General features: G+C 35.8%; 1 protein-coding gene across 1 annotated transcript in view; it reads right to left on the bottom strand.

The window, feature by feature from the left end:
- Positions 1-5,600: 5,600 nt before the first annotated feature.
- The window catches only part of CEP120 (centrosomal protein 120), a 41,024-nt gene continuing 32,990 nt past the window's right edge, over positions 5,601-13,634 (bottom strand). The window contains exons 20-21 of the mRNA XM_009284159.2: positions 8,549-8,694; positions 5,601-7,870 (exon numbers count right to left, since the gene is read on the bottom strand). Coding sequence (XP_009282434.1) covers positions 7,630-7,870; positions 8,549-8,694 — 387 coding nt within the window. The 3' untranslated portion in view covers positions 5,601-7,629. The remainder of the gene's footprint in view (positions 7,871-8,548; positions 8,695-13,634) is intronic.

A 13,634-nucleotide genomic window follows, 5' to 3' on the forward strand; every position in this document is an offset into this window, starting at 1 on the left:
CTCTATAACAGATTGCATTCCATAAAGCATGAAATGCGTTTTTATCTGAAACTTGAGTGGTAAAATAAGCAGCAAGCAAAATAAAGACATGGACAGTCTTTTTTTTTTTAATTTTTTTTTATTCTACAAGCATTTATTTTAGCTAAGATACTTTCCTTTTATAGTGGTGGGATATTTCCAGGAGTGATGGTACAGACATTGTGAATGACTTATTCAATGAGCATGAAAGGGCGGGCAAAAAATAAAACTCAAAAACCCTCAGCTCTTTGTGAAAGACTTCTGGAGTATGCATAAAAACTATCTTTAAAAAAAAGAAACACTTACTTCCTGCAGATGCTGCTTTTTTTAAAAAGAATTACCTGGTCAAGACTGTGTTCAATATAAAGTATATAAGGTAACATGCAATTTCTCTGCATATTTAATTACCAATAATTTTTTTATTATTCATTGTAAACAACTCCGCCCAATTTATGTGTTTCCTAGTGAAATCTGCTATTTTCTTCATCATGTGTACATGTGAAAACAGGAAAAGGAAAAAAAGGGGGGGGCGGGGAGGGCAAGAGTCCATTCCAGCAAAAAGCTGGGAATGTGTTGCTATACAGGGAGAGGTTTAGGTTTAGGTTCTGTGAGCAGCAGTAACAGGCCTTTTCCCTGTGATGGCAAGTGCAGTGGAGCAAAGCTGCTGCTGCTGCTTCCTGCTCCTGCTACTCTCTGTGGCCCGGCTGCCCCTGATTTTTCATGCTGAGCTACAGACTTGGATGGAGAATTTGTGACCACCTCGCGGGCACAGCCACATTTGGCATGGGGGCTCCGCAGTGGCCGATTGGTTTCATAGCATTTGAGAGTTATTTCACTAAGAGTTGGCCTCCCCCACCTTCAAGACTCATTTCCAACAGCACCTGTCACATTTGTTAGGACAATAGGTATTTGCTTTTATTAGTATTTCAATACCACTAAGTCGTGAAATGATTTTCCTATAAAAGTTTTCACTAAACCCCTCACAATTACTTATTTGCTCAATAGATGGGATATGGCAAACAATGCTTGACCTTTTCTTTTCCAAACAGCTGTAACAACCAAGCATTAACTAGCTATTCATCAAAGCATCAGTATAATGAGGAATCACCTTCATCTTACCAACAGAGAGACAAAAGTAAACAGTACTGCCGCATACCACATACAGCCTTGTTTGGGGCAGGCCCAAGAGTCCAGATATTTTGCCTTTATTCTGCCCTCACCAAGTGATTTTATTTAATTCTTTCCTTAACAAGAAGATTAACCTAGCCTTGGATTCCCTTGATTTCCCTAGAAATTAGAGTTATACATAAGGATTTTTTCTAAAGTTTTTGGATGAATTGGTAATTAGACAGAAGAATGAAAGAACATACTGATTTATCTACTAAAAAAGAGCGAAGTAAATAGCTTGCACTCATTTGCTGAAGAAGCATCCCAGTAGAAGCTTGTAACTACCCGTTTTAGGTCATTAAGACAACCGTATCCAGCACAGATAGTCTGAGTTTGAAGCAGTTTGTGAACCACTTACACAGAAAAGCTTTTCCCACATTATTCTCATTTTGCTGATAGGAAGTGGAGGCCCAGAGCCCTGTTCAAGATCACTCAACACCCCTATAACCAAGATGGGCAGAGAAACTACAGACTTTGTGCCCAACCCTCAGCCTACCGGTGGGAACCCCTTCATGAGAGATTTTGCCGTGTTGCACCAAGTACTGCAACGCAAGCTTTTGGTCAGGATGGCAAAGCATTGCTTTTCCCTTACACGGTGTTAGAGAGATACCACCTTCTAAGATGTCCTCTTGCTAAGCCTACCTATTTCTACTTAGGCTATTACAAGCCACCTGCATTGATGACTATATATGTAATGAAATAGGAATCAGTAGCATAAAAGTGTTTATTCTCAGGTAAAACTTTAAGACCACTTTAATGACTTGCTGTATATACGCAATAAGGAGATACAGTCATGGAGTGAGAAAAAAATCCATCTGTTCTGCAAGATGTAGTAGGATGGGACAGGTAAAACTCACTGTAGAGGCACATAAGCATGTTGCTGATGCAAATTTTTCCACAAATAGCAGTGCCCTCTCATGGAGATATACCTACCAATTCCTTGTGGTAGTGGTGTGGTCTTGCTTTTTGACATTCTGCTTAATTTCTTTCATTTATTTTGGGTTATTAGCCCCATTTCTTCAGTGCAGTAATTGGATTATTATCAGAAAAGTCAGGATAAATTGATAAGCTAGAGTATTTAAAACATCATATGCATCCACATTCAGGAAAACTGCAGTAAAACACATTATTGCTATACAAGCATCAAAAATGTTACATAGTCCTCCACATCGCCTGAACAGTTCCTGGAGAAGCAAGTGGGCTCTGTGGTTTACACCACATACACACTGATATTCATGAAAACATACGTGCAGTATTGGCTTAAAGTGCTGGCTATAAGAACAAACCGTTAAGTTGTCTTACTTGTTTGGATGAGAAGCATCATGTCAACTTCATGCCTGGTATGAATAGGACTCAGCTTCATGCGTGCGTCTGATTACAAAGCAAGTAACAGCTTACGGTACCTTTCAGCCCTGATCTGGATGACCTATTGTATTACAATATTAATCTTGTTGCCAAAAATAGCCTTCTGAGGCGAACATACTGATGGTCTGGTGTCCCATACAACCAACATCTCTTAACATGAGATCAATAAAATTATTTTCTTTCTCTCCAGAGGTAAAAAAAAATCCCCCTCACTTATACTAAGCTATTAAGCAAATACAAAAATGTTGAAGACTTACCATTACCACTTAAGCCTAAATTCTACAAAACATTTATTAGCTTGATTGCCTGCTCAACTCAGAATCCAATGATTTAATTTTGCTGCTCTACTGACATTTGTATTTGTAAAACAAAACTTACAATAGTCATAGTAAATGATAGTCCTCCAACAACAATCTTTACAGTTTTTTTCATAGCTTTAGCTGTACTATGAACAACATACAATAACTCTTGAAACAGTATTAGGCTGCAGACTGTTCTACTAAACTCCATCTGCCCCAGTAAACCCACTCTAAATTTTGATGCCATATTATTTTGTTAATGCAGTTATGTCTTGGTAACTGCATCAAAACCCTTTGGTCAAACATTCAGTAACACTACACTTCCATAATCATCTACTCTATGTATACTGTTAGAACAAAACTTTTTGTAGTAATACATAAATTGTTTAAAATGCTGTCAAACTACTACAAGTATTTCACTTGGAAAAAAGAGTACTGGACTACAAAGTAGTGGGTGTCACTTTTCCAGAAGCATTATTAATGGGGACTATTTTAGTCTTCAGTGATGGGGAACGACATGCTGTAGCATTTCTTCAAGTTAAGAATAGAAAATAACCGTACTTGCAAGAATTCAATTACTCTGCATTAAAGCTGCCATGGGGTTACTGTACATTTATACATCAGAAAGTCAGTAAATTATTTTTCTATAAATTAGACTCTCAAAGTTGACTTTTTTCTTTCTGTTCTGAATGCCAAACTCCTGAATGCTTCGCCACCACAGAGACTTCATATCTGGACAGCCGACATCTGTAAAAACATTTCTAATGAAAACACTACTAATACAACCCCCTGGAGAAACAAATGAAATGAGATCTAAGATTGCAGCCGCCTTTCTACAGTTCTGTCTTGAACAATAGCAGGGCTAGTGCTTCCTATCCAAGACTTGACACAGGTCATGATCATTTAGGCACAGTAGTAGCAAAATAAATAATTGTGTAAATATGTAATAACTGGTATAAATACTTCAGTAGCACTTAGAAGATATGATAAAGGACTTCCGTCTTTAGTCGTGCATTAAGGTTTATCTCGGTGGATGGAAGGGAGAAGCATTTAAACTGCAGTGAAGGAGAACTATGGATTGAATACTTGAAAGCTCAGTGCCAGACACAACATTTCAAAACTGCTATTGGAGAGAAGAAGCAAGTGTATTAGTGTTAAAAGTGTTGTACAACTGCTAAAATATTATAGAAACAGTGGCTATAGCTTCACCCCCAAAAATATAGTGGAATCAATAACATAACTATGTATTTAAATAATCCCAATACAAACCAAAACAGTGCTGTCTTATTTTTAAAATAATGTTGTATTTTTTTCATAATGCATTCCACTGCTTAAGTAAATAAAAATTTAGAGACAATTCTTCTGATAAACTGATGAACAATTAACAGGGGAAAAAAGGTCCATTTCTTTGGAACAGTTCTCAAAAATCTTGGCTAATGCTCCATATCAAGGTGTATAAACATATTACATGCAGATTTGCTGCCTTACTTTTAAACCTTTACTAAATTTGAGGCAACTCTTTGGTAGTAAAGCAGTAAAAGCAAGTCCTCACCACTGTAAGAATAATTAGCACATACAGAGACAGGAGGGGATCCTCTGGCTGAAGATTATCACAAAAAAGAACACTGTTTCTAAATGCCCTCATTTTTAGATGGGCTAATGATTTCCCTTTAAAAGACTGGATTGGACAAATACAGGATATAATCGAAGTTTCCTTATCCAAAGCCTACTGCAAGTTCTGGGCCTGAATCGTAAGGCAGATGAAGGCTGGAACTGATTTGGCCATAGAACAACCCCCCACACACACCCCCATTTACTAATTTTTAGGGGCATTTGGGTTCACAGAAACGTATTGGTAAGAGTACTTGTTTTGAAATAATTCCATCAACTTCCCTAGTGAAATCTGGGTGCACTAAAAACAATAGCAGGAGTTTGCCAGAATGCCAGGAGGGCTTAACTGTTGCTCCTCTTCCCAGCCCCTTTTCTAAGGCGTACGGAACCAGGACTGAACCCGTAAACATGGGTTTGACTTCCAGCAGTCTTTGTATGCTGGGTAAATTAAAGTAAGCTTGTTATCTCATGCATCTGTTTCAAATGGCATTTCTTTTGTGATGAAGAGAGATTAAGATTAAAATTTTAAGATATTTTTGTTTAAAAAAATGGTATTTGGTCTTCCCACTGAATAGCTATAACCTTTAAAATGGTTTTGAGGCAATAAAAAGGCAAATGGAACCCAACAAAAATATTTTTTAAAAAAGAGTAATATTGAACTCATCTCTTCTATAGATATCTACTACAAATATAGATTTTTTTTTTTTGAGTACTTCAGACTGAAGCACGTAGACAAGTTGTGCTGGAAAAAAATGAAATGGAAACATTAAGCTTAAAGTATCATTCATTTTCTCATTCTAATACAATGAATACAAAGGGTATTCAAATGATAAGTAAGTTTTTTAATAGTGACACAATTCATGCTTCTCACCTTGTAAGTATTGATCTTTCAAATGACAAAATGGACCCAAATAGCTTAAATTATCAGGCTTATAAATGTTTTAAAAAAATAAGTGTTCTACCTTTTATTTTACTCAATACTTTGATTTACTAGAAAGAAAACTCACCCAAGTAGTTTCCTTTTAAACCCCACAGCAACATGACTGCTGTTTTCTTTACAAGCCATGGAAGAGACTCAATTAGAAATTAAGAAGTTAAATTAACGTTGAAAGTGAACTTGGCAATTTTATGGATTCAAGCACTAAAGACTGTCATATTACTGGAAATAATAAACAGAATTTTTGTTCAAATACATAGTTGAAAAGTAAACACAAAAACCTTAATACTTAAAATCTGAATTTTTATTAAATAAAGTAACACACCTGAAAGGACATAGAATACCAGTTCAAAAAAAATCACCAGTTACAAAAATTTAGTTAACGCAATCTTTGTGATCTTTAAGTCTAAGGCACCCTCCAGCGTTTGAAGAAGAAACTACATTTCTAGCAAGGGAGCAAGCATTTGAAGAAAAATGGCATGAGCAAGTCTTCCTGTCAAGATAGAAGCTCCCTGATTCATTCACAATAATTGCATATGATCATGCATCAGTGATATGACAAAGCCATGATGTAAAAAAATTGTAAAATTACTTTTCATGGATTTGTATTTGTTTTATGAAGGTGTTATTTGCTTTGCTAGTGGAGAGGGATCTCTTTAAGCACACTAATTTGAAAAATACAGTAGAGTGTGCAAAGTATTACAAAAGCATTTCTTACAAAGTCTGGTATTGATAAGTGGCAATTCCTCACAAAATATGATCTCTATGTTTATACATCTTGTTTAAAACTTTTCTAAGGAGCCTAAACTAGTAGTTTATTTAACAGGAGATAGGCCTATGGTAGGGAGGAGGAAAAACAATGTACCTAGAGGCAAAGCCAGATACAATATATAAAAAAATTATAATTAGTATCATACAAAACAGGAAGGGCACATGTATACAGCCATGTCCATAGCATTTCACTGATTTTATATTAAAAAAGGAATTTTTGCATTGGTATCTTTGTTCACTCTAAAAGTAACAAATCCTAAGATGTTTTCAGTATTCGTCATTCAAGCAGAGAAACATTTGTGCCTACAGGACAGACAAAAATGCCTATTGAAAGGACAGTGTTGTAAATTAATGTTATTAGCTAGATCCACACAGTCGATTTTAAAAATTACTGAAATAGAATGAAGGCTGGAAACCAGGACTTTTTCAACTGTGATTACACACAAACTAACATTTCTTGTGGATTTCTCTTCTGGCATTTAACACCTTGAGACTGCACTCTGTTTATACTTCCACAATCAAACAAAACCTTACATACAATTTAAGAGGTAATGAGATAACATGCTTTGAAATATATGTTAAGTAACTGCAAAGTGGTTAGGTCTGGATTAAGGAAGACATCTTTACTTAGAAAAGCTCCTGGTTTATGTACGTTTTTAGAATTTAAAGTGTATAAATTCACTGAATTAGTGCTTCAAGCATCTTTCCTCATTAGGGTTGGATGTAAGAATGAATGTATATTTCTGAACTAGGTCTTTACCCTCCTGGGTTCACCCTTACAAGCCTACGTGCAAAACTGCTAGGGCAACAAAGGGATTTTCATCCTGTACAATCAGGCTAGTTACTTAATAATTGATTCAGTTTCATAAGGGTTGAGAGTTTTTCCCCCCCACACAAAACCTTGTCTCTTATTTGCTACAGAGCTTAGTTATCTTAACTACAGTTGAAAAAGCAAAAATTAATTACCTTGTGATTTATTAAAAAAGCGACATTTGGTTGGTGCTGCACTTCGGTTCAGAATTAAGAGTTCTGTCAGGGAAAACAACTGATGTCACTTTTCCCTAGTATAGCTGAAGACATCTTTTTAAAAATGGAAAGAAACTATGACAATATTGACCAAAAAACTTAGAATGAATATTTAAAATATTACAAATAAACCTAGCCAGGCTGATGCAAAAAGAGGTAGAAAACATTTCAGAAGAAAGTACACAAGATAAATATATTTACATATATATACACATGATTATAAAAACATTAAAAAACAGCCATCGCTCCCATAAAACTTACAACTGTGCCTCACTTCACATGTTCCAAATATTTACACTGACTTCAAAAAGAGCTAACAATAGGGTGCAAAATTAAGCATGACCTTACATATGTTGCAGAGTAAGTAGTACAGGTTTATAAAAATCACTCACTCTGTTCAAATTTTGGCTCTTTTTAACATCTTTTTGTATGCTTTTATTTAGTGAGGTTCCTTTTCGCAATAGCTTCTCTGATTTGACGATCAAGTTCACTTACAATATGGTCTTCATGATTATATACTCCTGTTCTCAACAGGGTATCTCTCTCTTCTATCAGACGAGAGAGATAATCATCTATGTTCTCATTTAATTCTCTAGAATGAAGACTACCCACTCTACCAGCAGAATTATCTCCAACATCTTGCAATTGCTTTCTCTCTTCTTCTTGTTGCTTTAGCCTGATGTTGACAAAATGGAAAGAATCAGAGGATGAACCATATTAAAAACCATTGACTGTTTTCATATTAAGTCTTTAAGTTATTTATCTACTGAAGTAGTTAGTAAAATAAAGAAATCTATAAAAGGTAACAAATTATCTTCCCTCTAGGGAAAAACAACTATAAGCAAAAGAAATATTAATATAATACTTAAATTCTAACAATACCTTTTCTATATGCATACATAACTATAATACTTGCTGCCAAATCTCCTATTTTGATAATGCAAACCGCACTCAAAAGGGCTCAACATACAGAACTACTGCAGTTTTTGGAGGACAACATTAGATAATTTAAAATTTTAATGTATTCAAAGTGTGAATAGTACATGCCTCTTTTCTTAATGCAGCATTTATCCTTAGAACTGAAGGTTTAAAACAGAAAAAAGCCTGGTGCTGTACAACTATGACCATAACATAAAAAACAAGGTACAGTGGCCTTAAACATAGATTTTCTATACTGCAGTACTGTTGCATTTTATAAATGTGCGATCTTTACCTAAGGGACACTAAACTGTGTTCTTTCACTCGACTGACAGCCAATTATAATCTTGATTTAACTGAACCTTCTCCTGTTTTGAGGCAGACAGCAAGAAAAGAGGGGGAGGTCTGGGAAGGAATCTTACAAATGCTTTTATACCTGTTAAGTTCATTTCTGATATCCTCCAGCTCTTGTCGGTCTGTTTTCCCCAGCTCTTTTTCTTCTGCTGCCAAATAGCGCAACCTCATGTGCTCCAGCTCTTGTTGCTGCTTTTTAAGGTGAGCCATTGCATTTTCTTGTTCACGCTAATGTGGGAAGGGGTGAAGACATAACTCAGTTGACTACGTGATTACATGTAGAAGTGCTAATTATAGTGACATGAGCTTTGGCTCAGGAATGAAGTCATGACAATTAAGTCTCCAGCAGTACTAGAAACGCAGGAGTTAAACAGAATGTCTTAGCTGTTGATATCTATAATGCAGTAAGACCAGTGACTATCACAATTGCAGTAAACCTGTCCAGGCTAGATCAGCTGAATCCCAGCTAAACATCTTCCCATTAACAAAATAGCAAAAGTGTTACAAACCCTTTTACAAACTCTGGCTTAAGCTGGTAAACATAAAACTTGTACTTGTGGAACTGCTCAAGATACTGAGATTTATTCCTTTGCTACACAGTATTTTAACTTTTAATGAGAAATAAAAACGAGAAAAGTGCTAAATAGCTGTAGGAAACTTCCATCACCAGCCTGATAGTGCCTAGTGTCAAAGCTTCAAGAACTACTTTTTGAAATTGCAATTTATGGTCAAAAAAAAAGCCTTGAAAACAAACTCTGGTGAGGTTTCCTTTTACATTTGTCTAGCTCTATGCGAAACCTTAGATAACGTATTCTGTGGATTTAATCCAATTAATCTATCCATTCTAAAAGTTTACTTGGTTCTATTTTTTTTTTTTTAAGGTCTATACCGACATTGTAACAAAACTAGGGTTTGAGTCCACCACCACTTTGTGACATTAAAGCGTCTTAATGAGAAGTGTGGTCCTTTCTCCTCTTGTTTTCCTCCCAGTCATTTTCCATTTGACCTTGTGCACTAACTCAATACAGTCAGTCTTACACTGAATGAGACAGAAGACCTGAAGTAAAATGGCATTTCTTCCTGTAGTTAAAAAATAAGGCAGGAGGTTACACAAACATCCTGGATCTAGATATATTGTGAAGTGCAAGGTTACCTTTGTAATTTTGACATTGCTTTCATCTGAAATATTTGATTGTTAATACAATCAGTTTTATATTTATTATAGGGGTAAAAAAAGATAATTTTGTTTGATGTGTGAGTGTATTCATTATACAGTCAACCTAATAATATTTGGAAGAGTCTAGTTAGGCAGTTTCCTCAATCTCAGTTCCCAGCATCCTAAGCACTCCTTGTTGACTATCAATAAGTGATAAGAAAACCTGAATTTTGCAAGGAATTGGTATAAACAAAGACTCTAATTGTTAATGTGAACAGGCAATGCAACAGCAAAGTACTTGACAAGAAATGGTAGCATGTATGTAACCCCAAAATACTTAATTTTTATACTAAATCCCATACACCAGCCAGGCAAATTACAAGTTAGAACTGCAGTGAGACAGGCCAAAAAGCGTGAAGAACAACTTCTTGAAGGGATGCATACTAATAATAAAAGCAGAAGCAGGAATCCTGCCAAAGTCTACAGCTGATAGATGATTTAACTATAAAAAAACTACTCAGGGAAGATAAGGCCATAGTCCTTCCTTCCCCAACAAGAGTTCATTGCAGAAGAACATTCCCATGTGAGAGGCACCCTTTTTTATGCAGGACAGGTTTGAAGAACAGTCTCAGACTGAAGTAGAAGGGGTTTCAGATCAGGAATCTACAAATACATATAGCAAATATTAACAAGTCACTACAGCCAGCTGATATTTATCCATGAGTTTTCAAGAGTTCTAGGGAAATTCAAACACAGAATCACAAGACTAACTGGAGGTGTAATCTGTCACTAAAATTGGTGTTGACACCACAGGAATAATTATTTCCCCATTTTTTATTTTATTCTTTCTTTAAACAGAGGCCTTAGGAATATCCAGGGACTACCAGCAGGACTTACTTACACAGTGGCCAAATTGGTTGAAACCATAACAAAAACCAAAACTAACATGATGTATGGGTACACCAGGAAGAATGAATCCAGCTTTTGTAGAAAACTCACACTTCCAACTAGTTTTCAAAAAACCCAAAAACAGAACACCACACCAAAGGAACCACATACAACCAAACACAGAACTAAGCTGTCATGGAGAAAGTCCTCTTAGATTACTCAGGGTTTAGAAGACCAGAGAAAGCATAGCAATTGATCATTTCCACAATAGCAAGAAAGCAACAGCGGACTCCACAAAAATCTTCTCTGACTTTCTCATTTATGAATATATCATTCTGGAATAAACAGTTTGCTGCTGATATAAAATTATTCAGTGGGGAAAGTGTGGATGTGAAAGAGTAGGATATTATGGGGACAAAAATATTGCTGTTTCAGGAAAAAAAAAGTTGAGATTAATACCTTAAGGCAAACAGGAGACCTAACATTTCAGTAAAATTATGTTAAATCTCCTCTGTAAAGTTCTATTTAGCCTCAGGAGAGGAGTTGTTGCCCTGTACATGTAGAACAAGTCTAGAAATTTCTACTTGTCTGTCCCTATGGGGAAAGAATCCAGAAATTCAGTCTGATGACTAGCTACTTTTCCTGATTAGACAACAAGTCTACAGAAACTTGCTATACATATCCCTGTAGTAGATACAGTACAGCTGCATATCCAAGTTCTGGTTTTGGAATTAGTTTGTCTAGTAGAACCTGGTTTTCCTGTCGACATTATCTAACAGTAGTAAAAGTCTTGGAGGCCACACAATAAATTATATAAAAAAGCAGTTTACAAGCAAACTGACTCATCTGTGGGAAAAAACCCCTCATTATTGTGGAGGATGAGGCTGATATCTTTGTCTTAGATGATGTCAAAAATCTAAATCTTTAACAGAAGAGAGGACTTCCAACTGCCATTATCTCCTTTTCTAGCCTTTCTACCTATGCTGATTTGTAGATATGATTAGCTTCAGTCCAATTCATTGTCGCAGATGGTGGGGAAAGGATTAACTTTGGGGAAGAAAAAAAATCTCCTTGCTCTGCAGTTCAGCTTATTCATGCTCTAGTTGTCCCATTTTAAACTAGGACTACTGTCATGGGAAGCTGGGGTATCAACTTAAGTCTGTCAAATTTGAGTATCTCAGTAATTCTATGAGAGAATTTTTTTGAAGGTATGTTGGGCAAACATCACCTGAAAATTAAATACTGGAAAACTAATGCAGAACAGAGTAGCACTTATTACTAGCACAGCAAGACTTTAACACACCAGCGGAAAATGACATCCCTGCCTACTAATGAAACAGATTATAATGAGACACAATACACACAAATCATCAAATAGCTGTAACTACACTGAATAGAAGTCTTCTAATCCAGTCCTTCTGTTTGTGGAGTGTATTACTTAGATCTGTAAGGAAAGATTTTGAAAGTGTTCTTACAGTTGCAGCTTCAGAAGAAACACGTAACTGTGTGCTGGCCGTAAGAAGCACGTGGGAGTCTAAGTTTCATGACAAGTTGATACATTACTATTTGATGCAGGAAAGTTCAATGATCCAGAGGTTTCTGCTGTTCAGCACCATGCTCACAATGGCAAACTGACAGCAAAAAAGGCATTTTAAACAAACTCAAAGAAAAAGTATACATTAGAAGTACATATACCTAAGGTTAAGAGAACAAAGTCTGAAGCTCAATCAGGCCAGGAAGGAGACAGAATATTCCTAATGCTTTCCTATCGATCAGAAGGGACCTCATTTAATACCTTGGTCCTGTATGCCCTCACTGAACTAGTTAGTTTCAGAACTAAGTTTTTTAGATTAAGAAACATCTTTAGTGATGTTTATGAAAACCAAGAAAAAGACAAGAGAGAATGATGCAAAAGCCAAGGAGACATGTAGGGAAAGCAAGGCTTTCCTGAAGAATCCTTTGTTCAGTTCCTGTTCCTTCTGACGTTTTTCTCTGGGAAAAATGTCTATAAAAATATTTAAAAAAAAAATCAGTGTTGCTAGTGAGCATGCTTGTTGCTCAGGATAATATCCCTAGATTTGTAGGGAAGTAAGTTTGAATATTAAGAGTGCTAAATTCTCCTCTTCTCCACAGAGGAGAAAAACTCCCATCAGTACATTTTGTCTCCAAGTTAACATTGGGTAGGACTTCCTTTCAGATAAATGTGATTAGAAATTTAATTTGATTACTAATGCAATTGTGATGTAAACATGACATTTGGTATTTCCTTGTTTGGGAGGAATGAGGGAAAAGACAACATTAATTTTAGTCCTGTAGCAGTGAAGTCAAGAATTTCTGTAGCATGCCATGCCATGACCTGGAATAATGACATTTAAGCACAGTAATATTAAATTAAAAAAATAAAAATCAACATTTACCACAGCAAGATTTCCCTAGCATTCAGTCTAAGACAGTCCAACTTGGAAAAAAAGACATGAAAGCAAGTAAGAAGGGATTTTGCAGATTCATTTATGATGGATCCTGTGTGTAATTTAAATTACACACTTTGCACTCTGTGATATTCAAATGTCTTTCCCAACATTAGTCTTTGACTTCTTTAAAAGTCTGTCATAACAATTTGTAGGCTGCATAACAGCAAACTTGTTCTATGTATACCATTCATAGCAGAGGAACAGAAACCCATTTCCTAATAATTCATCAATACAAGAAGATGGCAAAGAATTTACAACAGTTGTTTGATGAGAAGTGAGGCATGCTGATTTTGAATTAATTTATGTATAATTTTGTTACGATATGTTGAGGCACCATAAAGAGACTGTCTTTTTGTTACTATGAGAGAGAAGGAAGGATTTCTTATTCGTCAGTGATGAAACTGGTGCCATCTTTATCAGAGATATTCAGGTATTAAATCCACTTTTTCCATCACAGTTTAATGATCCATTGGGCAGCAAGCACTTTTGTTTTTTAAACCAGAAAAGGAACCGAACTCTACTGCATAGTAGTACTTGAAATGTAGCTGAATTTACTGTGAGATCTTCCAAAATGAAAAAAACAGTATTAATAAAACACTTCTGCACATTTACAGTACTAATAAAGCAGAGTCCAGTATTTCTAAATCCAATTG

The sequence above is a fragment of the Aptenodytes forsteri genome, unplaced genomic scaffold, assembly GCF_000699145.1.
Source record: "Aptenodytes forsteri isolate BGI_AS27 unplaced genomic scaffold, ASM69914v1 Scaffold69, whole genome shotgun sequence".
NCBI classification, from domain to species: domain Eukaryota; kingdom Metazoa; phylum Chordata; class Aves; order Sphenisciformes; family Spheniscidae; genus Aptenodytes; species Aptenodytes forsteri.